Genomic DNA, 26,840 nt, shown 5'->3' on the forward strand with positions numbered 1-26,840 from the left:
CGTTGAGATTCCTGAACTCCTGCAGAGAATCAACTCATAATCTCACGTTTAACTAAAATATTTTACTAAGGGCCATGCTAGATGTTAGAGGCTGAGATGTGTGTGTTTCTGCCTGTGTAGATATCCAGGGAAAAGTTGACTGTAGATTTGTCTTACATCTGCATATACGACTCATATCTTGTGTGGCCATAAGGTATTGAAAAAGATTTTTTTTGGCTTAAAAAAATCAGGTATTGTATTGGCAGTAGTATTGGGGGGGAAAAAGTCAACCAACATCCACCCATAGATGGTTTAAAGCAGCATTTACTGATTTTTTAACCACTTAATGTCAGCGGAACAAGCTGTAAACACAACATTGGAAATTATTCCCCTATAAAGTTGTTGTGGTAAGTGTGTTGGCAAACAATTGCATCCACTATGTTCACCAGCTACTCACTAACTTTTCATTTGGTGATGTTGATCAGCTTTTTTGTTGAAAACAGCTGCCTGCTGCAACTAGAAATAAAAGCTGTGAGAATGAACCAAAACAGTAAAGTTCCCAGCAGTAAAACCAAAACAATAAGCTGAAAGATGCTCCATAGGGCTGAGGGGAACTGTAGGTTCAGGTAATAATTTTCTGTGGGATTGTCACTACGAGTGACACCTTTCACATTACACATAGTCGTGTGATTCATTGTTATTTGTAAAGATATTGATTAGTGCAGCTTCAAGCGAATTGGAGGTTTGTATTAAAATGAGGAGTCATCTCAAGGCATTTACTTCTCAAAAATTCAAAAAAACTACCAAATAAATAGTGTTTTGGAATGAAACCATTCAAATGTTGGTAACATTAAGCTCCTTCCCCTTATGTAAGCCTCATTAAGATTTTTGGAAGAAGGACTTAATTTGTTGCACAATACCTCATCTTTCTGGTCTTATCATCACTGTAAAAGGATTCCTGGAAATTAAAGTCCCATCACTCCTCTGTCCACGTCTGTTACAAGTGCCGTTCCTCCCACGTTGTTAAGTCCATAACCAAAATTCTTGGCCTTGAACTATACAGAACATCAGGCCCTGGTCTAACCTCTGCTGCAGGGTGACTGAGTCTCTTTCCTTTTGGTTGTTTGATCCTTTGCACAGATGGTTTTCTTCAGGAAAAGGTGCTGAGTGAGAGCTGAAAAACCAGGTTTAAGGTATCAAAAGAACTCAAGAATACTGACCATTTGTGCTGTCCTGCCAAGAGCGACTCAAGCTTACAGTGGAATGAGCAAACCAAAAGGGTCTGAGCGAGCGAAGGTAAGGATGATGATTGTCTTTATTGAAAGACCTGAACCATATATGTGTATAAAATGCTTTTTTCTATAAGTCACAAGATGAATCAACAAATATTGAGCTAATTCTTTACATCTTTGTTTTAAAAACATATAGCTAAACTTTACCCATAAGGTTATTGGTTTATCAGTGATTGGGGTCAAATAGCATAGTTTCTTGGACCAAAAATTAGCTTAATGCTTTTCCTTTAGACATTTACCATACTGGCTGGTCAACAAGCAAGCTAACCAGCTTACAACACATTATTTATTGAAATCTTCACATAACTTTACATAATTCTAATGTCCTAACCACTCTCCACTTTTCTTTTCCTCCCTCTGGATCACATCTGGACTGCCGGCATGCCTGGCAGATATTGCCTCTTGACAGAAAGAATGACCATTTGAAGCTCAATTGAGCCAAGAACTGCTCTTTATCCCATTATTCAAAAGACTGTACCCTTTTTCTAAGCTCTCCATCTCAGTGGAGGATGTTATGGTTTCATCCTCCAGGATTTCAAGAAACATTGGTGTGGTCACTGAGGATCCCCTGATAATCTCAGATCAGACTGGCCTTGTTATGCAGGCAGGCCCCCCTCCAACTCATCAAGAAATCAGCAGCCTATGTGGTCTTCAACCCACCCAAACACTCGCCCGCACACTGGCTTCCTGCAGGCAGAATCTTGCATAAGATGCTGATGTTGGCCTATCAGACGTACCTCCAGTCTGTGCTGTAATAAAATAGCTTGAATTTAATCAACTGCTCACTCGGAGCCTCATTATCAAAGATCCACACAAATATGTGTCAAGAATTCTTGAACCCCAGCAGTGGAATAAGTTCCAAGTGGCTGTTTTTTTTCCTTTTGGAATATAGCAAACTTGCTCCCAAACATGTCAATTAGCTCACTAACTAAACAACCATAGCCCATTAGCAACAGAAATCGAGGGAAATAGGCTACCGCAGTGTGGCGAACACATTCAGCTTTTAATGTTTGCAATCAAGATGAGAATTTTGCAGTCTGCCAGAGAGAAGCCTGCCGTGCAACCACGACATGTACTCAATCTTTAGCTTTTATTTGGAGGTTACTCAGCAGCCAGCAACAGAAGAGTATTGCTGTAGTATGTGGCTCCCAGATGTGAATGGGTGTAAGTGTTAAGGGTGTTGCTGAGAAAGAGTATATGCATGAGACGCATTAAAGTCACCTTTCCCTGGATAGGTGGGTCCTGTCAATGTGTCTTAAAATTCCAACGAGTGGAGAGTTGGGGGTTTTTTTTCAAAGAGAGTAGGAAAGCCGTAAATCTCATCTAATGAAGTAATCGCTGAACCTTTGGCATGAATAAGTAACCTTATCCCTCTCCAGCAGACACATTATGGTGATTTTGTGCCATGGAGAAGTAAACACATGCCAAACTAAGCATTTAATAATGTTTAAATACTGATCTCTTTTTCTTTAGTTTTGACACATAAGTATCAGATTCCTGTCGTCAAAATGAGTAAATCTTTCACACTCCTTTCCGCCTCATGGACTGAGACAACCACAGCTCCATGGTCCTCTCGTCAGGTTGTTTTGCTTCCCTAAAGCAGTGGAGATGTATGATGAGGATTTCCGCTGAAAGAGCAGTTGAATTTCTCCCTTGTGTGTTAGGCAAAGTCCCCCTGGGGCGACCTCCCACACTGAACAATGTTGACACATTATGAGCTTGCTGTATAACTCTACTATTTCCTTTGATTCTCTCATTTAAAGTGTATGTGTGTGTGCACATATGAACACACACTCACTTACTCTCTCATCCTCTATTCATCTATTCGACGTATTGAACTTTTATTCTCTTTTAACTGCTTCCTTTTCATTGACGTCTCCTCAATTAACTTTTCAATCTCGGCTGCCTTTTTGACTCTTTCAGAAATGTGGAATTCTTTGGCCGACTGCTCCCTCAAAATGCGCAATTACCATTGTTTTCATTTTTAAATATCGACCCATTTTGGCCAGGATATAATTATAATTAGGATATCCTTTTCCACTCGCCAGTAATAAGTCACATTTGATGATTTCCCCTTCGTGTTTCACACAGAGCTGGAGGCCCTTTTCCAAGCCCAGAGTTGTGTCGCTGGATGCTTGGGGTTGCAGCCATGGTAATGGATTTGAGGCCCTTCTCAAGAACAACACGGCTTACCCTTAATCGTCGCAGTCCACTTTACACATTAGCACAATCAATTTAAGTGGGGGAAATAGCTGAGCGAGAGGTGGCATCAAACGCATGCAATCACCCAGCATCCATTGCTGCCTCTGGACAGGACTGTGCGTCACAGTGGCTACAGTGGAAAATGTGAATCTTTGTGAATGCCTTGTAATGCAGAGAGAGATCTCTGAAGCCTGCCAAACTGCATAACTGTGCCCATTTGTCTGGGTGGTGTTTTTATGTTACTTTGGGGGTCACAGAGCTCCAGCATTTGACTCTGCAACAGAGGTATTTATCCATATCCATATCCATGTTTTGGAGACAGTCTGAAAATATCTGCAACCTTTATGGTTTTAGGAGCCAGATTCTCATATGTCACATTCTCCTTGCTTATATCAAGGTAGAGACAAAGCCAGACCAGGCTGGTTTGAGTTCAAATGACTATATAAATGCTGTTCTTTGTAAATGTGTACAATACACACAACCATGTAACGGTCTGTGGGTTGGAAATTGTTGCACTTTGCATTTTTCAAAAAGCAAAGCTCATCTAGAGTAAGAAATAATTGGTTAGGTTTATCCATAAAGCAGTTTTAAGTATAGATTTTTTGGCCACTTTGGGGCAGCAGAACAAGCTGTAAGCACAACATCACCTTCTAAAGTTGATATGGCCAACATGTTAGCAAACAGCTTCCTATTTAAACATGCAGTAGGAACGGAGCAACATAAGCATTTATTTGGAGTTGTGTTTCTGGCCACGCAATAAATTTCATATTCACTCTCCTTGTAGCTTTTTTTGGTTTCCATCAAGGAAATATCTGTATCTTTAGCTGCTAAACGCTCAGCTACAGTTATGTCCACCAGCTAAGGTACTCGCTAACTTTGTCTGTCTGTTGTTTGCCGCATTGATTTGCATTTCTATTACCAGTTTAAATGTGCCGAATCATGCCGAGTTGCGCCTGAGATGGACCGTCTCCGAAGTCGAGTCAAAGCCTCCAAGCGGGATGCGGTGACGTCAGATGGGCTTCTTCGTCATTCAGGGACGAGATGGCTTACTTCTGGTTTAGCCCTCTGCTAACTTGGATAGGATAAAATAATTCAGTGGTGTGGGGCTTCCAGACTTTCCAAATGTTATCAGACCAAATGGACCAAATTCTGATAGTGAGACAAGTCATTTGCAACAACTCACAATAAAGCTGAAACAATGATCTGAAAGATGCTAAAATGCTTTGCAAAAAACTGATAAGATTACTTTAGAAATCTTTAAGTAGCCATTTGATTGGCTAGCAACACTTGTCTCCAGATACAGTAACTCTTCTAATTACAACGGCCAACGAGCAAGCGGATGAGGAATGATAGCTGGACGTCACTGCTATCCCTTTATTCTTTTCTCCACCTCAGTTGCTTGTTTTTTAAAATCATGCTTTTTGTTGCTCTCCATTGCAGGCTCACACAACACTTGGCACAGTCATCAGTGGCTTGATTCCAGCATATTCATCTATGGTAAAGTACCAGAGAAAAAGTCCACTATAATTCTATTCGCAGTTCATGAAATGTTCCCTGGTGTGTACAGTCACGTTGCAACAACACCATGCAAATGCAAATAATCACATTTGCAGTTGGTATGCTAAATCTACTGTGAGCAAGGTCGTTCACGCCCTTATATTCAAACAATCTACATATATTAAACATGATGCTTGGCTTACAATATGTAAATTGCATTGATCCAAGTATGATGAAGTATTAGCAGATACTATCAGCTCTCACTGCAAACTCCCTATATGGTTGTATAATTTTACATTTTTTTAATTTTTTGCACATTTCACAACTCATCTTGCAACCTCAGCTGCCCTTAAAATCTCATCTGCCACCCTCCCAGGCTGGAAATCACTTGAGAACAGCAGGGACAAAGCGGCGTCAGCAGGGAAGACGGGTGGAGAAAATCCATCTCCACCCCATCTTTCACTCATCAGTCATCACCACGTGCAGTGACCTAAGCAGAGGCTGCAGAGGTCAAGACCACGCTGTCCATCTCTGTTACTCTGTTCGTGAATAAACAGAGGCCAGTGTATGGGTGTGCATGTCCGTCAGGGCGATTACATGCACACGAAAACACACACACACACATGCACTCACACAGCCTCGTGCCGACTCCACTGGCATAATTAGAAACATTTGGGATCATTTGCAAAGGGAACACAAGCTCTGATGGGATCCAGATGCACTACTGGGTTTCACCGAAATACAGGAACCCTTATTTATGAGGGGCCATTACTGGCTCCTCACCCAGGGAGGTGTGTGTGTGTGTGAGTGAGTGTATGTGTACTGTCCAGTTTTTCCAGATACTAAATGAGTGTTTGGGGGTGGATCATCCATATTCAGGTCAGACTCAGTTTAATGACATTTGTTTTGGTGAGATAATGAGGGTTAGTATTCATTGTATTTCTGAACACAATGTAAGCTTAAATGAACTCGTAGAGACTCAGAAACAGAACACTGTTGTTGAAGTTGTAGACACATAGAAAAGTTTTATGCAGGTTAAATTCCTCTTTAATAATGTAGAAATTCACATTTTGTTTTGTCATTTCTAGATACAATAAAAGTTTTGTTTGTTGGCATTCTGAATATCTGTAGTGTTTTGAGTCCTTGCCAAACTTTATAGCAAAAAAAAGAAAAAAATCTTTAACAATTTAGTTCAGTTTTCTTCTTCTGTTGGTATCAACAACATGCTGATTTCCTGTGAAGGAGAGAAAAAATATCACACTATTAGTTTCCTTGTTGTTTCCATATGAAATACTCTTATCTGAGGAGTAAGAATCAGCATTGATGATTACTGTTTGCAGCACAGAGGAAGTTTTATTACTTGTAGTAAACTGCTGCCACCCTGTGGCTAACAGATGAACAGCTAATGCAGTAAAAGTTGTTCAGGGTTCCCTTCCGACCAGTAGGTTATGTGAAATCACGGATCCCATGAGGGTTATGGGCAGAATCTCTGTTGTTGGCCTACCGACCTAGAATGTTATAAGCTTTGAGATGCTCATGTGGAAAAACAATCTGTGTCTGCCCATAAATACAGTAAGACTGTATGATTCATTACCATGAATCAACAAGACATGTCGTTTTTTTTTTTTAAACAAACAGAAAAGCCAATTGCATTGATTTGCATAATTATATCTACAAAAGAATGAAATACTTAGTAAAATCAGCTGCAGTTTTGTTTACTGATAGTAAAATATCTTTATCGAGAACTTTTCAAAACTCAAGTTACAAATCATCTTCATTGCACACAAGGCAGCAAAGTAAAATCAAGAAATTATAAAATCATTAAACTTCATAATAAATCAGATAAAACCAATTTCAGTAAAGTAAGATAAAAGAAAAAAAGAAGAAGGAGTAAATAAGAGAAAAATTCCTGCTGAGTATGAACTCTAAATTCTGTATGTTTAATATTCTTTCATTATCCAGTCATTCACCTTTGCATCCGGTTATTTTCTTCTCAAATCCTGAGGGTTTCACACACTGAAGCCCACATTCAGCCTCCGACCCGTCTGCTGTTACATCTCTTTCTTCAGTATGATACTGTAAGAAAACAGACAAAACATGCTCATAGTAAAAACCTCATATAACATGACTGATATTTTATCTCAAGTCTACAGAATGTAATCATACATATTTCACACTTAATACCTTGCTTAGTATAAAAGATATATTTTTACATTTGGATTTCATGTTAGTTTAACACCATAATCATCCTTCTGCACAATTAATTTTCTCCTAAAATCAATTAAGATATAGAACAACACAGATGGATCAAGTTATCACTCAGTGCAGTGACTAACATTAGTGACAAACATACTGTTTGAGAAAACAGAGCACTTTTTCTATCCCATAATTGTGCTCAAGAGTATATTCAAGATGCTTCTGTGTGTGTGTGTGTCCCTGTTAGCAAAACCACAACTAACATGAGAGAGGATCTGATTCCTTTGGTAATATTTGTTATGTTTCATGCCATGTTGTGTTACATCTTACATTGTTATGTCACACTGAGCTACATTATGTCAAGTCACAGCATGTTGTGTAATATCATATTACAATATGCTACATGATATGAAAGGGTGGTATGTTGTGTCATGATTTGTTATGTAGCATGACTGACTCACCGCAGTGCTTGATGTGATTGCAAAGATCATTTTATCCCTCTGGACTGTTCAACACTATTAAACAGACTCCCTGGTGTCTGTTCCAATGACAAAAGGTGAAAATACAATCAGATATGACAACACACAATGAATATAACTCCCACTGGTTGGTTATCAAGACATGTTGTGTCAAGTCAAGTCACATCATGTCACACTGACAAACATCACTGACCTTTCTGTAGTGTTGGAGTCGGTTGATAAGATCAGCTTAATGCTCCTGTTTGCTGATCGGAGTGCTCATATCGCCCATGCCTCCCTCCATCACCAGCTCCTGATTGATCAGGAAGCACAGTGTTGAGTCTGAATGTCCACTGAATGTCCACTGTTGTTGGCGCTGTATAACTCACTCATGTGCCAGTAAACTGATCAATGGAAGGAAGGATCCCTACAGAAAACACAAACAGGTGAGGAAATGAAATGGGTGCAAATGTGTATATGTGAGCGTATGCAAAAAAAGTATGTGTATACCTGGGGCAGGCCGACAGAGAGTCAGTCGGACCTCAGGGGGCGAAGTCTTAAACAGCTTTAGCACCTTCTACAGAAAGATAAGACAACTATGAACAAGTGTTAACATTATTTTCCTGTCAGGGTGTAAAAATCTATCAAACTAAAGAAAAACAATCCCAAATGTTAAAATGGGAGTACAAATACATATTCATGTGAAATGGTGGTCAGAATATTGAACCAGAACTGATCAGTCCTGCAATACTTACACATACAACTACATCATCTCTATCTATGTGAATAGAGTGAAAAATATTTTGATAACCATTTTGAGACATTTTTTTTTAAAATGCAAAAATTGTCTGGTTCCAGCTCCTTAAATGTGAATATTTTCTGGTTTCTTTAGTCTCCTATGACAGTAAACTGAATATTTTTGGGTTGTGGACTGTTGGCCCAGATAAAACTAGACATTTTAGATTGCATCTTGGCCTTTGGGAAACAGTGATTGACATTTTTCACCATTTTCTGACATTTTATAGACCAAACAAGTAATGGATTAATCAAGAAAATAATCAACAGATGAGTCAATAATGAAAATAATTGTTAGTTGCAACCCTAATCAGATATGACTGAGTGTATAAGTTCAACTCACAGTCACGTACCAAACTAATACATCATGAAATGAAAAGAACAAATTTCCCAGGGTGAATTAAATTCACATGCCCACTAAATTGATTGTGGGACAAATCAAGGATTACCAAGAGATGAATACATATGGATGAGTTAAAAGGTAAACTTTTAAATTTAAAATGTGCACATACTGGATAAGACAGCTCCTTGAGCGACTGGCCATTGATGGCCAAAAGTACGTCTCCCTCCTGGATCCTGCCGCTCTGCTGGGCCGGTTGGCCAGGGAAAAGCTGCTTAATCCGGATGAGACTGCCAAAGTCCCGGGTAGGTGGATCCAGCTCACACATGAGGAAGCTGAAGCCCAGGCCATTGGCACTCTTGGTCAAAGTCACTTCCTGGGTGTTGTCTGAATGTTTTGGAAGTGGGAGGATGGAGGATGGAGTCCGTAACGGGACAATGAAGCAGATGTAGGGAGGTCAGAATTTGAATGGAATGGAGAAGATAAGGTGGATGGGGACAAATGGAGGGAAGAGGAAGTTTGAGATTTGTGAGGAGGCAGAGAGATGGCACACAAGGGTAGAGCACAATATAAAAATAAGGGAAGAGAGGGAAAAAATGAAGGTGAATTAATAAGAAAATTCATTATACAATGTTTATTATAATAAGATTTATTTTTCTAAGCTTCAAACATATGAGACTGAAAAAGTAAAACCTAAAATACATAACTAAAAGTGACAGTCTACAGCTCAGTCAGCCAAATCACATGTAATGTATTACTATGTGAATGCAGACTTTATGCAGATCAAGACCTGATCTTGTCACTCCCCAAAAGGACACAACAAAGTCAACACAGCTGGGATTGGGGAGTGACCACAATAACTATCCCTGACAAAATGAGACTCATAGCCTACAGGTGGATGCTAGGGTGGGGGTGGGGCTTATGAAATGCTATATAAATTGCAGCGGAAGTGCCATCAAGTGAGTGCAAAGGTTACAGGACAGTTTTCAGGTGTGCAATGTGTGCAATGAGGCAACTGGCAAAGCAGTGCCTGTGAGTAGACCATTAATGGGTTTACACGGCCATATAGAAAAGGGTGCGGAGTATGTTACAAAGGAGTAGCAGCAGGCTTGAGTTGTCTGCTGAACTACAGCAGCTTGCTGACTTTGCTTCTTTTAGGTGTACAAGGCCTTTTTGTCACTTTAGTTAAAGCAATATTAAACATGTTGGGGAATATGCTTATTTGCTTTCTTGCGAGAGTAAGATGAAAACTCACTAATTAACACTAATTACACAATGTATCATCAATTCACCACATATCCCCATAAAATCTCACCTTGCCATTTTTTAACTTCATTTGTGTACAGATTATAACATGTTTATTAGTGAGCGTTAGGGATGCTCGTAGATGGATTTTGTTACCTTTGGATGGAGCCAGGCTTGCCGTTTCCCTGTTTCTGGTCTTTATGCTAAATTAAGCTAACCAGCTGTTAGCTCTAGTTTACCATATTTGGTATAATCTTCTAAGCTAACTCATAGCAAGAAAGCAAATTTCACGAAATGTCAAAATATTCCTTATAAGCAGGAAACAGTTGGCCTCATTTTACAGTGTTTTGACTAGAGCACAGTCAGTGTTGACTACTGGTAAGGGATGATTTTAAAAGGGTAAGTAGGCCTACGTAGTTTTTTTGATTACAACATTTGCCAGTTGAAAATATGAGCAAACCAGATTCTTTTGTTCACAAAATCTACATTTTGTCATCACTGGAAAATGTTTTTTTCATGTGAAGATAAAAAATACTCATTTTAAATTCAAAATAAAGAAATCATTACTTGCATGTCCTCCTCAGCCTGTTGTAGACATAATTAAAGGTAAGAGCAAAAATCAATTATTACACCACTTTGAGAAAAACTAACCACTTCTCATGATGTTAACTTCTAATGGATGGATAAAATGGATGAAACTGTCTCTGTATTATGTTAAAATGAGTGATCTACCTGTTTGATCTTCAGAGAGAGGAGAGAGGGAAGATGACAGATATAGAAGGACAGGCCAGAGGATAAGAGAGGCCAGGGGGATAAGAAGAGGAAGGTCAGGGTCAGCAAAGGAAGATCAGGATGAAGAAGAGGAAGTGTGTGAAAGTTCACCTTCATGCAGTCAGACTAGCCTGGCCGCCTGGTCGGCTATTAAAGCACAAAACAGCTTAGACGGCAGGTTCTCTCACGCAGGTTTTTCCTCAGCAGTGTGAGGTTTTGTGACATTATCTTCTGTCTCTCTGAGGGAACTGCAGATCAATCTATTGGCAAAATTTTCATTCATTATGGGAAGATTGCATGAGCACGAATGCTGTCATACTCACACAGCCGCAAATACTTCTGAGAAGTTTCCAAAAGGAGAATCTGAGCTTTGTTTTGTTTTGTTTTTTTTGTTGAGACTATTACATGCATTGTGTGTGCTTGATTCAGTAGGTCTGAACCTGAGCTGAGGTCTCCTACCGTTAGTAGAAAAGCTGTAGTCCGTGGGCCGGTCAGGGGCCGTTTGTGGAGGAGTATTAGTGGACGAGGACTTGTTGAGCCTCACTTGGCTGGTAGGTGGACTGATGCTGCCAGTGTCTGCACTTAGAGAAACTCTGGGCAGGTGTATCAACTCCCTCTCCACCACCATGGTTACCACCTGGAGGAGAGGAAAATGGGGGAGAATGGTAAGAAATTGTAAGAAAGCACAGAGAAGATGTGAGTGATGGTGAGGGAATAACAGGAGAGGACAAGAAAGGAATGAAGAAAAAAACAGAAGAAGAAAAAATAAAAGGGGTAATGGAGGGGTGTGGTTGGCAAGTTAGGAGTTGCAAAGAAGGTCACCACTAGGAGAAATAGGTCATCTTTTGTGTCTAATCATCAGTCAAATGTTGTTCTTTACCTCCCCAGTTTTAGTCAGACACTCCACAGCCTGCTGGTAGGTGAAACCTTGAAAACTAATCCCATCCACCTCCAACAGTCTGTCATCTGTAACAGGACAAACAGACAGATAAATGATATTTTACACTCATATTTTCTCCCTCTACTTTAAGTGTTTTGTCTCATTTCTACTGTTGGCTTTGTGCTTTGGAAGTGTCAGCTAAATTCCAAAATGTCGACAAAATTTCCAGTCTTAATAAGTGTGGAATTGTAGTGATTAAGTGTTAAATGAAGCGTTGTTTGTTGACACTATTGGAACAGTTATGGCTCTGGGGAAGCTGTTGAAAACAATGATATGAATTATTGTTTTGTTTCTGCCAATGCATCCTGACACGCATGAAATGTGTTTATGCTCTTTGGATGGATGCGATAATTAAATTTTTCAACTGTTGTTCTGTGTGTGTACGTGAACTTTAGACCTAGATGATGTGCCTATTAACCAACATAAGGTGTACCCTACATTGTTTTTCTGCTTTTTTAATGTTTTTTTTTCATCTGAATGTAAGGTGTAATATTGTAGTCATGATTCATACTGAAGCTTGTTAGTTAATTTTGTTTCCCTTGGTCCCCTGGGGGAATAACTGAGGCTTTATGTACACTTATAGGGTTTCTTCTTGGCATTATTGGATGTGATATTTCATTGTGATACCTGTATGTAGTCGCCCATCTCTCTCAGCAGCCCCTCCTGGAACGAGGCTCTTGATGTAGATTCCTCCATTTGGAAGGTTTGTGTCGACACCTCCCTGAACAATTCATGACAAAGTCTTTTTAGTTCAACTTTCATTCAGAACGTATCTGTGAAATACTGCCGTTGAGGTGGGAAAAAAGGGCTTTAATATATTTAGATTAAGACAGTCATGTTTAATGCAATAATTGTTCCAGTCAGTGGTGGAAATTTTTGAGTGTTTAGTGTTTCAATTTCCTTCTACTTTACTACTCTGCTACATTTATCTGGCATCTAAAATGACTAGTTACTTTGCAGATTACAAAACATATAATAATCTCATAAAATGTGATGCATTGTTATAGATTAAACTACCCAACAGTATACAAAGTGGTTTAAATTGGTTCTACCACAACTAGCTTCAACATTAAAATGCTTGGAACCATTTTCCAATGAAGCATACCTGATAAAGGGTTTAAAAGTTGTAAGTAATGGATTTATTGATATTAAATAATGTATTAAGGCATTATAGATGAATCATAACCTTTGGGTTTTCAGGTAGTAAAAATTCATTTTGCTGGTGTATTCTTCTTTGTAAGAGGTCATTCTGCATAATTAGTACTTTAACTTTTGACACTAAAGTGCATTTAGCAGATAATATTTATTTACTTTTACTTAGGACAATTTTGAATGTATTTTTACTTTTACTTAAGTAAATGAATACTGATACTGAAACTGAAAAGCAGCTCATGATGCAGTAGTGAGCAGTGTGAGTAAGATAAACTGGACCAACATTTCTCTCAGTCTCTAATCTTGTCAGACCACAGATCAGATCGGGTGAAAGAGACTTTGTGACCTACTGCTGGAGATGACTTGCTGCACTAATTACCCTCCCTGACTGTTCAGTGTAAATGTTTTCAATCAAATTCTTACATGTAGTTGAGGACACATTAGTTAGACGGATACAGGGTTTTGCAGGCTGATGCCAAAACCACTGCTTTTGGATTAAAAGAATATGCTGTGTAATCACCATGTTCAACATTTGTAAAATTGATTATTTTTATGCCAAAAACAGATACATGATTCATCTTTTCCCCAAAAAATGTTATTCTTGTGATGGTGGAAAGCATCTGAAACTGTGTAGACCATCAAAGAACACAGTAGTTTTTAACTCCAACTGAAGATTTTACATGGAAGTCAGATTTATTAGATTGATTTGTGTGGGTTACTCACTGAGATGCTGATGCCCAGACTTCCTGATATCTTCCTGAGCGCCACAGTGATCTCGTCCGGCCTCACATTGTTCATAGAAGGAGACTGTGGGCAATCATCCTGAAACCAACATGGACAGTAACAACATTCAGTTCAACGCTGTCTCTGTCTGTCTGACTGCGTACACACCTACACACTAATCCATCCATGTATCCAGACTATTGGCAGTATTGAAGAGACAACAGATTAGATATTTACTGTCCCGAAGTACAAAATTACCACCGTAGTGACGAGAATTGTAACAGAAAAAGAAAAAGACTTATGTAGGAGGTACAGTACAATATAACTGATATTCATGTGGCCACCTATATGGGGTCTTAAACATCATTAAAATAATTACAAAAACACCTGAGCTGTTAGGATTCTACCTGCGCACTGACGCGTACTTCTGGGGGGACATGTAGCCTGTTGCTGGTCTTCGGTGTCATCATGACCGAGACGATCTCGTCCAGGTTGTTGTCTCCTGATCTGCCGTCTGTCGGTGAGGTATGTGACTCGTGATTCCTCAACACAGGAGACCGCACACTGTTGGGACTGAGGTGGACTGGGGATAAAAATGACAGATTTGAGTCTGTGATTTAGTAAGTGTTATATTACTTCTTTTTTTTTTTTTACATTTTACTGATTTGTAACATGTGCATTAGTTGAGTAGCAGATGTGTAGAGGAGTTCTAGGGTCACAACCACATTATTCTCACACAAATTCAGTAACAACACACACACAGAGCACCTTTTGGCTGTGAGATAATGAGCTGCACCTCCTCAGGGCTGCTCTGCATGACCTCTGCTGCCTCACTGAAGGTGACGCCCTCCAGGCTGATGTGGTTCAGAGAGATCAGACGACCACCTGAAGGCAAAGGTCACAGTGAAATGGTGCTGGTGTCCAGTGACGGTGTAGCGGTGGAGACCTACACCCCCAACTCTTAACCTCACATGTGACCCTAATCTACTAATCTTCAGATAATTAAACATACATGAGGAGTTTGCTTCAAATTTCCAAAAGAAAGTAATAAAAATGACAGATTAACAAAATGAGTTCTAGTATTGATACTGAATCACATACCTCAAATTTACAAGCGTTTCTAAATGCTGAAAAACTGAAAAAATAACCTAAATATGAACCCCCACCCCCACTCAAAGTCATGTCTCTCTCATGTTAACTATAGCTAACTATATTTACTTGATTATTGGCTGATGAGGACAAAGTTTGATTTCTATTTGGCAAAGGAACAAACAAACTTCAGTCATACTACATACTGGATTTTTGAGTCCGATACTGATATTTGAAAGTTTAAAAAATCCAATAAAGATATATCAGCTGATGGTAATTTTTAAAAACATAAATAATCATCATACAGATACTAAACAGGACATTGTATAGTTGAAAAATCAACCTGTCTGTGCTCTCTGGTGGACAAACTATATAATGGAGACACTTTTTCTAAATTGGCCACAATCCTATTTGGGCATTTCTGTACCATAATTTCTTACTTGTCAGCCAACATATACACAGATACCATTATATCTGTAAGTTAATAACAGCCAATAATAAAGTAAAACTGTCAATGTGATTCTTTACCTGTCCGTATTCGTCCATCCTTGTCAGCAGGTCCACCAGGCACAATGGAGGCAACAAAAATCCCCAAGTCATAACGCCCCACTGTATCCTCTCCCACTATCACTATACCTGGATGGACACAAACCACAGAGAAGTAAAAATACTTTTCAAATGGAGAGAGAACCTTCCTTAATGCCTTGGTTTTTCTTTCATATCCCTTCCTGTTTGTTAATCCTGTTTGTCTTTTTGCTCAGAAAGGAAGCCATTAACAATCATTTCCATTCTGTTAAGCTAAAAAAATCCATCTAAAGCATTGATTTTTCCTTAAACATGTCATTAAGTTTTTCCACCAGGAAACACCACTTAAATGCAAACAGTTGTATGAATGTGCACAAAACTGCACTAGCTCATCAAACATAATATCTGCATTAAAACAGCCCTGTCTTAGTGTTTGTAATTAAGTGGCATTAGCTTACCCAGGCCAAGCTTCGGGTCTTTCTTTAAAGAAATGCATATGACTTCTCTCTCAGACGATGATCCCTGTTTAGTTGGGGTTTCTGTGAGACAAAGAGGTACAATATCGCATAAACATTAACTGATATGAAATGTAGTCTTGCCTTTTTTCTTAAACGATGCAGGCACAATGTACTAATAATGAAATCTGATGACCACAAAAATGTTCAGCTGTCACCAGGGTTACAGTCAAGTAGTAGAGCAAAGAACTAAAATGCTTTTGGGAGGCCATTTGTTGACTAGTGGACCTGTAGTTTTACATGCATATGCAGGCCTTCAGTCAGAGAAGGTGAGCAGAATAGTTGGTCGTACCTCTGGCTGCTGGGGAGCTGGAGTGGGCTTCAGATCCGCTCTTCTGAGAGCAGGCTGGGGAACGCATACCAGTGCTGCTGCGCTGACTGCTGGAGCAGGTGCTGCAGAAGATACACATGAACAAAGTCAATAAAAAAACACAATTCTATCTGCTGTCACTTAATGAAAGCATCAACATGTTCTCTTCTAACCAGTGCTTTTGATAGCATGAGCTAGCCTCAGAGGCTTGGCTTTAACTCATGTAAAGTCTGGAATGAGAGTCAGTTGGAGCCAGGGATTTTTTGGAGCCTGCATCTAGTAGCCATCAGTGGCATTACACTTTAATGTACTTCTGAAATGCAAGACTAGATGCTCCTTCACCTTTACTGTAGTTTAATCGTGCCAAAAACGACAGATTTCATGTGAAATGTGGGGAATATGGGGATATATGAGAACTGATGACTAATGTACCTGTGCTCATTGAGGCTCTGGCGCTGCTGTTTGATGCGGGCCTCAATCCTGGCTGTGACATCGTCACACAGCTTGTTCAAGGACTCGTCCTGAGGTGTGGTCAGACCACTGTCATCTTGCGGTGTCTCAGAACATGAGTAAGACTTGAGCTGGCTGCTCTGAGCACGGCAGACCGCTGCATACTGCACAATGTTCTCCTCTGAAGGGAAAAGAAAGTTCTCTTGAGTGATTAAAATTGTTAGCAAAAAACCACCAAACTGTAGGGTAGGTTTTTATTTTGTCTTTTCTTCTCAGAGGCAGAAAGAGACAAGAAGTCCACAGAAAACTGCAACAATTCTTGTGGAGTTGTACATCTCAAAAATAGGTTTTGGCAATTGTAATTGGTGCAATAACTGACCTGAGACCAGGCTGTGGCTGAGCTGGCGAGAGTTCATTTCATTGTTAAACTTGTGCTGGGATGAACAGAGGTTACACAGGTATTTGGCTATCTTCGACCTCTCTGTGATGAAGGTGTGCTTCTTCTTGCTGCCCCGGCTCTCTATTACAAATTTGCGCCTCTGTAGGAACATCAAGGAAAGAGTTTTAGGGGATAAAAAGGAACACAGAGAAATATCCAATGTCATTACAAACCAGTAGTTTCAGATTTTAGTTTTGGCATCAATTTGATTTGAATTTCTTGGTATGTATTTCGTCCAGCACTACCTGTGAACCGACAAAGCCCGTCCCATTATTCCACTTACATTTGAGGAAATGGTCGCTGTCTCCCTCCAGTAGAAAGCCTGACTGGTGGATCGGCAGCCACCTTTAACCTCGTAGACAATGACTCCTTTGGCACAAACCCCGAGGATAATCTCTCCTTCTAAAGGCTTTTTGTCACGCGTCACTTGGTAGAACAACACTCCGTATTCAGGCAACTGCTGACACACCTACAGGGAGAGAAATATCAAGCCTACGGCACATCACTAGATATTGATTTTTATGATCAAAATTGACTATTTTGCTACCTTGAGGAACTCCAGCTCCGATTCATCGGTGAGCATCTGAGCATTGTTGGTGTGAAGCCGTAGCAGCTCCCCTTGAACATAAGGCAAGGCACGTCTCTCCATCACACTCTTGGAGACATACTGGTCAGGGCGGTAGTAGTTCCTACCGTACACCTAAAAACATTAAGTAGATTTAAGTATTTTATTAATAGAATCAAATCAATGTATTCATATAGAATACATCAGCATGTTTTTAAAGGTGTAACCTGTAACATTTTAATGGAGAATCTCAATTCTGCTTTAAGAGAGAAAACAAATGCACATAAGGAGATAGAGAGAAGTGGTAACATCTTTTTTGTGGCAAAAAGCAACAGGATTTATGGGAAATGTAGTCTTAAAGATACAGTAGCATTTCATCATCAGCATCAAATACCAATAATATGAAATCGAGGCTGCCACTAAGTCTCCAACATGGACACATTTGTTTACAGTAATTATACAATTACATTCTACTCAAACAATAGTTGTTTGTGTTGTTGCCTTTAAAGGGGAACTATAATAATAATAATATCTTTTATGGTGGTCATATCTGAGAAAATAATCCTGATGATGTCACAGTGATGTTATCAGGGTTAAGGAAGGTTTGTAGATTAAACATTTATAACAGACAGACTGACTAAAAAACTGTGGGCGTGAAGTTTGAAAGATGTCAGGCAGGGAGGTTCCAGTGAATGATGCTAGTGGGATGCATTATGGGAAATGTAGGATTCAGTGTTTGTAAAAAAAGTCAGGATTTCTCTGCTCCTGCTACATCGATTTTGACCATCCTTTTTGAAAATCTTTCTCTCGTGAGTCACCCAACATTATGGAAGTGCAATGCTAAATTACTTTTTCAACCCATATGGTGACTATTCCTTAAAACTATACATTTAGATAAAATAGCTTCAGGTGCACAACCTCAGGCATGCAGTCTCCATACTCCGCCTGCAGGGCCAGAGCTCCCAGGTACAGAGCAGTCTCCTCATGGCAGGACAGCCTGTCCTCCAAAAGGTCTTTCCTGAGCTGGAGGTAGTACTGGTGGCGGGTCTGTTTGTGCCTGATAGAGAGAGGAACAAACATTTGAAGGATTCTGGATGATTTCCGCACTTATTTTGTAACCGAGGACTAGTTCTTTTGGTAATGAAAGAGGAAAGAAAGATACTTACAAAAGAAGAGAAATGTCATTGACAAAGAATTTGACCCTGAAGAAAAGGACAAAGGTGGATGTAGGCACTTTCTTCCAGCTATCTGGAGCAACTTTGGAAATCTTGGTGTCGTTATCCACAAAGAAAAACTCATTATCTGACCAGAGAAGAGAGAAGATGTGAGTTGACACATACCATGGGATAATATTGTATGAATTATTAACTACACCGCATCCACTGACTCGCTCACTGACACATCATTTTGAAACCTCTCTGCTTCTTTACCATCAATGTAAGCCAGGCCGAAGTAGAAATGTTCCATTAGGTTGGAGTGAGCCACTATCATGTCAAAGACATCTCCTCCTCGGGATTTCACCTCACATTTCACCAGGATGGTTTGACCGTTTGGCATCACCACACTCAGCTCTCTCTGTGTGGTTTGAGATTTGCCTTTCTTTGACTGCAACAGAGAGAACAAACAATGGGAGACAGAGTGACAATACTGTTGTAAATTCATTTTAAAAAATGGGAGGGAAATGTGGGGATTAATAAGCATAATACGGTTGGGAACCTGGTGAGGTGTACTTGCAAAGTACAATTTTTATTCAACACAGTTTTGTGTTTGATTGTGGTGTGGCAAAACTCAACAGATGTTTGTTTAGGACAGGTGTTACTTCAAGTAAGTTGTACTACAGTGCTATCATTCTCTGAAACATCAAGATTAGCAGCGATGATGGATGTGGGCAGAGGGATGTCGCAGTGAACTGACACACCTTTACATCAGTGCAGCAAGGTGAACATTAAACCACTAGAGATGAGCAGATTTTATCGAGGTGTTCAGTTACTGTTTAATTAAGTTTGTGTAATTGGAAAAACTTGGCCACTGTTCTTAAAAAGTTGTCAGATTTCTCCTTAATTATCCATGGAAATTGGTTTGTAAAAACATTTGTTGTCATTGTGTGGACCCTTGAGGTCTAACAAGCATGTTGAATGTAGAGCTGCAATGATTAGTTGATCAACAGAAAATTAATCTGCAACTATAATCGACTAATAGTGTCAGTCATTATTCAAGCAAAAATGCCAAATATGCTCTGATTTCAGCCTCTAAAACGTGATGATTTGCTGGTTTTTTCTTTGCCATATGAATTTAAACTCTTTAGCCTTTGGACAAAACAAGCAAATTGACGACATAACTGTGGGCTCTGAGTAATTTTGAATGCTATTTTTTTCCCATATTTTAAAGACCACAATTAATCAAGAAAATAATCTGCAGATAAATAATTGATGATGAAAATAATTGTTAATTGAATTTCTAGTTTAATGGATTCACTTTTTTTTAACTAACTTTTGTAGCTAACTTTTTTTTTAATGTTTCTTGGTGCAATACTGCTGCCAACTGTCATGTTACGTGTCCGTCCTCGTGCATGTGCATGATACAAACAAATCTGGGAACCATTCATAAATACATTGCTCCATAGCACTACTAGTGGTCAGAAACTCCACAGTGTAACTTTAAGCATCTAAGACAAGACCAGACTGCCCCTTTTAACTACTGTAAAAGTCATAATCACAGGATTTTATTTCTTTTTTCAACAACTCACCAAGATGGATCCAGGCAGCTCCAAGACAACCAGTGGCTCATCTAACATTCTGATAAACTCAGGACCCATGTCCTGCAACAGAAGACAAGGCAAATGAAAAGTGCCTCCATCATAAATTTTTGATGAAAACTGTGATGAGGAATTTGCTTTGTAACTTGCTTTAAAATACATCAATTTGCCACAAGTACAGCATGTTCAAAGAGGAACTGTACAAATGGAAACAATGGCTACCACTGGAGAGTAAAAATCAAATTTCATAAAATTTTGTAAATACCACCAACATGTAATATAAGCCCACATACCACAACAACATACCATGTTTTATAACATAGTAATCTGACTCACCTTGATTTTCTTCTCATTCAGACTCATAGTGGACTCAAACTGTGTGAGGGATCTGGAGTTGGTTTGTCGACTGCCGTCCATGTACGGACTACAGGGGTTGCGGTTCAGCTGCTGCCAGCTGCCATAACTCTCCCTGTGTCGACCTCCCGGGGGAATGCTGGAGAAAAAAATGAGTTTTCGGTTCTCAGTCTGATGGGAAGCGAGATCTGTCACTCATGAGATGTTAGCTTGCCAATCAGACATGAAGCGTTTGATGGCAGTAGTCTGGGATTGCCTCCTGTGGTTTGTCTTCCCTGCACAATTTCTGTCTCTTTTCTTGTTCTGTTTTCTTTCCCCCATTGTTTTAATCATTTAACCAACAATACGTATGATTTGAATTTCATTCATTCTGAAGTAAACACATATAATTTCATACCCGATGGGCTCAGATGGATAGGATGCTCCTGAGAACGTCCTGGAGATCTTCTTCTTCAGTGCCCACGTTGAGTTGCTAAAAGATCCTCCTGAAAAACATATTGTAATACTTTCATATTTGCCTTGATAAAACATCTAAAAACTTTTTCTCTGTCTGTGTTTTGAATCTGACCAAAAGGGATCTTACTGTGTAATCTGTCTCTGATCATCTGACTGCGATCTGTCAGCTGCGATCCATTTTCCGCCATGGACACATGATCAACCTGCAAAAAGATCACTGTCCAGCTCAAGGAAACAAGCAGGAAGTCATCAGTTAAAGCAAAACCAAAAATCATCAAACCTAACCAGCTGAAATCAACCCTCCACACACATCCCATCCAGTGCCCACTCACTGAGTTTCGGTAGACATCCTCCACCAGCTGCCTGACGAGCCGCTCCGCCGGAGGCAGCATCAAGGTCTTGTGGTGCAGTTCACAGGTCTCTAGTACTGTCAGCAGGTCAGTCCGCCTCACCACAACATCCTCGCACATGCTCAGCAGCAAACCCTCCAGCTCTGCGCTCAGCTGGACCGGCTGGGAAGAACAGGAAGACGGCAAAACGGATGAAGAGCAAGCACTGAGAATGCGTTTGAGAGATTCGAATGTGAGGTAGGAGACAGAGAGGGTGCAAAATACCTGGTTTTGAGGTAGCTGATAATCAATGCACCAATAAAGAGTCATCCCCAGGGAGTACACAAGCATCTGATGGACAGTAGAGACAGAAAATGAGTCAGATATTAGCATTCTAGCTAAAGTTCTATTGTCTTTGGGAATGTGATATAAATGTTAAATCACACACAATCACGGGAATAATTACAAATCAGGGCACATATACATATAATCTCCATATTCTACTGAAGATCTACAAATGATTTTTTGTTTTTACAACCTTTTCAGCTGCAGTCCTGGTGGAGGCAGCGTGGCCCTGCTGGACCTCGGGAGCTGTGAAGGAGGCCACATCTTCATATCGGGCACAGCTCTTAAAAGCCAGACTCCCATTGGCTGACAGTAGCACCGAGCCCGGGCTGAGCACACTGCACATGTTACCTGAACCTTAACAGAGAGCAGAACAGAAACCGGTGACATTTACCAACTCGAAGGATTTGATAAGTTTGCCATTTAGGGAGAGCATATTTTGGTGAAAGACATTAGGGTTATCAAGTAGGCAGCATGTTTTCTTGAATTAAGTTCTCTTAAGTGCAATGGGGGGAGGGTCCAGTGGAACAAGAGGTTAAATGCTGCCGAAGAAAAGAGCCATGTAGCCAAATAACAGGTGGAACTGTGAGGAAACGGGTGTCGCTGTGTGGTCGGTTACCTTTTTTAGAAATGTCCAGTAAGGCCTCAGTGGTGGCGAGCAGCAGACACCACACCTCATCCTCATCCAGCGGTGAACCCCGGGCCTCCAGCACCTCTGCCAGGGTCACAAACGTACCCATCCTGCTGGGAAACACACACACGACAGAGACATACATGCAGAGCTGCAGACCTTTCCAGTAAAGGAACACCAGTAACAGGATAAATGTAAGCTAATGCTCTATAATCTGTCCTGTCAGATGTCTGTGTTGATTTGAGTTTTAGATATAATTATAAACTACAAAGGAAAGAAGTTGAAGAAGTTGGCTGCTCCAGAAAAAAGACCTGATTCTTTGATTTTCATAGATTGACTTGACAGGAACTTGTTCAGGGAAATAATATGAGGTCTGGTGGCAACTGAACAGATGCCTTACAGTGTCATTTCTCAACAAAGAGGCTGAATCCCCTCATGGACAAGAACACTAGAAGTAAGACACAGAGAGCGTTTAAAGGTCAGAGGTCGGAGTTTCAGACAGACAAGCTTAGAGTATAGTGGAATTAGATCTAATTGGAAACAAATCCAACACTTCGGTTAATTGCTTCTCATACAAAGTAACTGTTGCACGTATAAACCTGTTGAATGGAGAGCTTCTATGTGATGTAAGGACTTATTAGATTTTCTTTTTCAATTGATTAATCCAGATGAATGACTGAAAGATGCCAACATGACACAGTTTTAGTTTTCAAAGACTGCAAAAAGAGAAACAATGATACACTTGTATATTAAGTCTTTTGTTTGATGAACAGTTTTTTTAAGGTTTCATACAGAATCTCGCACCAGTTTAGAGTCTGGTGGTTAGGCCTGGTGTTGAGCAGTATTAAAGCACTTATGTGCTTACGTTGAGGGATTTCTCAAATGGTAAGTTACCTTGAGAGGCTTCCAGTAATTGAAAATATCCGGTATACTGGTGACAAAACATCATTAGTTCAGGTGAAACCAAGGACTGTAATTCATGTGTGTTGGACATTTTATGTCATCACTATGTATTATCTCACAATTCTACAAATATATTATTAGTATTAGATACTCTTAAATTAGTTAGGGACATTCTTAATAAGTCCTTATTTTTGTCTGCTTTTAAATGGAAAAAGTTGTAAAGAGCATTACAGATATTGCTCAAGTAAGGCTTGTTAAATGAAGAGAATACATAAGGATGTATTACTCAGCTATTTCTTTCAGAACTGAGAAAACTTGTGGGTGAGTTGGGTGGGACTTCCTAGCTTCTGTATGAAACAAAATATATGTTTTAAGTATGGCATGGGTGCACACTTTCTACACTTGTTCTTCAGTCAGTTGCCTCAACCATTACTGTTTCTCACTGATCCTTTTTCTCTGTAATTATCTGACACAGGATAAAAATAGTTGGCATTATAAGCTGTTATGAGGTTAAGAGATGCATGTATGCCAGTAGTCTCAGTAAGCTGCACTGACACCACTACTAGCAAGCATTTAGTGTATTTTTGAATGGTTCATGAAAGAATTAGCATAAATCAGCATACACAAATACCATCACTGAGAAGAAACTGTCAGAGTCCACCTGCATGTACACACACCTACATGTCATCAAACTACATTTTGCAACTGGGTCAAATTTGAAACTGTAGGATTACCTTATGTTACAAAGCAGGAGGAAGGTGCTGATCTTCCAAGAGGGCAAATTGAGGTAAAGCTTTCATAATCTTGGACAAATGATCACTTCCATGTCGTAGAGGAGAAAATCTGACTGAGGATATTTTTGCAACATGAGGCCACTGAGGTTTGCTGCAGCTAGCGACACTGATGGCATTGGCATTAGATGAAAGCTGCTGAGAATAACCAGATTACCATGAGGTGTTTACATTGGTTTTAGTAATCTGAGTTTTCATTATTTGTTTGATGATGAGATTAACGTGCGGATGCTGGTGCTGTAGCCTCCAGGAAGCATCTTATTATAACTGTCTTATCACTTCTCTGAGGATAAGAGAAGGAAAATGGAAGAATGTTGTTGGTGTTTATTGTCCTTTTTTGCACTGATGGTTTTATGTCTTTAATTTACTTTAATAGAATTAACAATTCTCTCTACAACTTTCCGTTCTGATGTTTAGACTCAGTATAGAAATGCTGCTTTGCATCCAGTTAATTCTGACACATGAACACAGTGAAACCCTGACAAGGAGAATCCAGACATGATGCAGTAATTCGATAGATTGCCAAGTAACCCAGCTCTGTTAATCAGGTTATGTGTACTTTGATTTAATTCAAGCGAGATGACCATAGCTGACCTGTTGACATAGTAGCTGCTATAGTCACAAATAATCACATTAGCGAACATATAAATACAAATGATTATACCAAATTGTAACGGCTGATTTGAAATGACTGTGAAATGATAACTGATGTTTAAAGTTCTTGCTTAAACACATTAAATCATAGTAGAAAAATGACCAAAACTGATGAAGAAACATGATTTTTGGTCGGCTTATAAAGTCCTGGTAGAAAAAAAGAAAAAAATCCTTCAACTAAATCATAACATAACTCATTCCACACACAAAGTATCTATGTTTGTATCACGCTCCACTGCCACTCCCTTCACACAAAACATCTGACAATGATTTCAGTTGGGAATTGAGCAACCAAACACATGTTGACTTGATAAATACTTTCATTTATCAAGAGAACGAGAGAAAGAAAGAGTACACACAGCTCTTTTTCATTTGCCTTCTTACTCAGTGTGTGTGCGTGTGTGTGTGTGAGAGAGAGAGAGAGATGGCTTCGAAGCCTTGCACAATGGCACCCTCTAAGTTATCTCAGATCAATCCTTATATTGTTGATCCCAGTCCCCAGTTGATATATATATATATAAATAATAAAGAAGAAAAAGCCATTCTTCTCAATGGTAATAAATATAGTTCTAATAGCTCATTCTGTACCTGAGTGGAGTCGTACAACAGCCAGCACTGTGTCTGTAAGCATCTATCTCAAGGCCTACAGGTGGTTTGATGAGTAATATTCACACCACAAACATTACAACTTGTTTTTTATTTTTACATGTAATGTGACCTACCTTATTTCATCCGGTATCTGAAGAGATTCCTCTTAAGTTCCTTCAGACATCCGCCTCTTTGAATCTAATCCTTCCTCTTATGCATTCCCTGCTGCCATTCTACCCCCCTCTCCCTCGTCCGGGTGTTTCTGTCTGTCATGGCAGCCCGTCACATACTGTCATTTCCTCATGACGGATCAATTGTCTCCACAGAAAAGACACATCAGCTCCATAACATAGTTTCCTCCGGGCCCGCAACTAATGACGTGTTCTTTCTGTGTTTTCCGTCATTTTCAACTATTTTTAGCCTGGAGACATAAGAACATAATTGGATTTGCAGGGCAAGCTAACGGCAGATGGGGCAGCAAAGGACCAATCCATTGCAGGCGGCACTGTGTTAATCTGATGTTTCAACCACAAGTGACACATTAATTGTCCCACTTTCTATTAGTCCCTTACATAGATTACCACACAGGTGATCGACTAATACATGCCGCTCTGAGATTAAATAGATATTATAGAACATGCTACAGGCTTATGCCCCTCTGTCATGAAGATTTTCACTTGTGTAAAAGTAAATAAAAGTGCCATATTGAATGTCAAATGTAATTAAGAATGAATCTGTGGATGGATCATCTGAAGAATTGATATTGATGTGATGTAACATTGATGCATTAACATGTAAACAGTACGTTTTAGGTAAACTAGGCCTTTTATATCCTTTCATGAGCTCCCTTGGTGTTTGTTTCCATTAAAAAACATGCAAAGTAAAAAAAGTACAATGGTGAAGGGAAGTAAAAAGTGACATTTGACCTCTGAAATGTGGTATAAAGAACATAAAATCTCCAAAGTCACAGTATCTTGGATGTTGTTTCTGCTTTCTTTCTGTTATGTGCATAAAAAGGTTAAAAAATTGTGTTCCAATTATCTGCAATTTAATAGGTTTTCTTGTCCGCATTCTCACCTGGCAGGGTCAGCCACATCATCTAGATATGTCCTGTAGCTTAATTAACTTAATTTAGTCCAGATTTACGCCTCTGTCCCGTTCAGCCCAATATTAAGGATCCGACCTGTAGAACATTTAAAGGCCTGCTTGTCACCTTCTTCTCAAATGGGCTCAAACTTTCTTCATTGTCAAATTTGACACCTATCATCATGCATAAACACATTCAACTCTAGTATGCTTATCTGAATCCTCACAAACTGGTGCACAGATATCATCTGTATGAGTGACGTGACCCTAAATGAAACATTAGTGGTGGAAGAAATACTCAGTTTCTTTACTTAACTAAAAGTACAAATAAAATCATATAGAAATTCTATATTAGAAGTAAGATTCCCTCATTTAAAATCCTAAGTAAAAGTACAGAAGTATTACCAGCAAAATGTGCTATCAAAAGTAAAAGTGCTTGTTCAGGTAAAAATTTGGCCCCTGTGA

The 26,840-nt window shown here is 39.5% G+C and overlaps 1 protein-coding gene and 1 long non-coding RNA gene across 6 annotated transcripts; one reads left to right on the plus strand and one right to left on the minus strand.

Moving 5' to 3' along the window:
- Window positions 1-1,128: 1,128 nt before the first annotated feature.
- LOC121886396 lies at window positions 1,129-5,423 on the plus strand. The gene is made up of 3 exons (XR_006092723.1): window positions 1,129-1,275; window positions 4,914-4,970; window positions 5,347-5,423. It is a non-coding gene; the product is annotated as an uncharacterized LOC121886396 (long non-coding RNA).
- frmpd2 (FERM and PDZ domain containing 2) lies at window positions 5,368-26,650 on the minus strand. Of its 5 annotated transcripts, XM_042396322.1 has the most exons (30): window positions 22,342-24,264; window positions 21,916-22,079; window positions 21,663-21,728; window positions 21,381-21,560; window positions 21,176-21,251; window positions 20,990-21,077; window positions 20,575-20,731; window positions 20,230-20,301; window positions 18,914-19,088; window positions 18,650-18,785; window positions 18,402-18,540; window positions 17,466-17,618; window positions 17,202-17,387; window positions 16,859-17,018; window positions 16,462-16,660; window positions 16,012-16,112; window positions 15,663-15,743; window positions 15,208-15,315; window positions 14,359-14,475; window positions 13,998-14,173; window positions 13,591-13,689; window positions 12,343-12,436; window positions 11,656-11,741; window positions 11,235-11,412; window positions 8,932-9,146; window positions 8,135-8,201; window positions 7,839-8,051; window positions 7,628-7,704; window positions 6,941-7,046; window positions 5,368-6,204 (listed from the first exon to the last, which is right to left on the minus strand). In XM_042396322.1, the coding sequence occupies exons 1-27, from the start codon at window positions 22,496-22,498 to the stop codon at window positions 8,014-8,016; spliced, it is 3,468 nt and encodes a 1,155-aa protein (XP_042252256.1). In that variant the 5' UTR covers window positions 22,499-24,264; the 3' UTR covers window positions 5,368-6,204; window positions 6,941-7,046; window positions 7,628-7,704; window positions 7,839-8,013. The 5 variants fall into 5 exon arrangements, with proteins under 5 accessions (XP_042252256.1, XP_042252254.1, XP_042252255.1 ...); XM_042396320.1 differs by lacking the exons at window positions 5,368-6,204; window positions 6,941-7,046; window positions 7,628-7,704; window positions 7,839-8,051; window positions 8,135-8,201 and adding an exon at window positions 10,887-11,035 and having other exon boundaries at window positions 9,061-9,146; XM_042396321.1 differs by lacking the exons at window positions 5,368-6,204; window positions 6,941-7,046; window positions 7,628-7,704; ... (1 more) ...; window positions 8,135-8,201; window positions 8,932-9,146 and adding an exon at window positions 10,402-11,035.
- Window positions 26,651-26,840: the final 190 nt, after the last annotated feature.

Source organism: Thunnus maccoyii, chromosome 20 (assembly GCF_910596095.1).
Source record: "Thunnus maccoyii chromosome 20, fThuMac1.1, whole genome shotgun sequence".
Taxonomy (NCBI): domain Eukaryota; kingdom Metazoa; phylum Chordata; class Actinopteri; order Scombriformes; family Scombridae; genus Thunnus; species Thunnus maccoyii.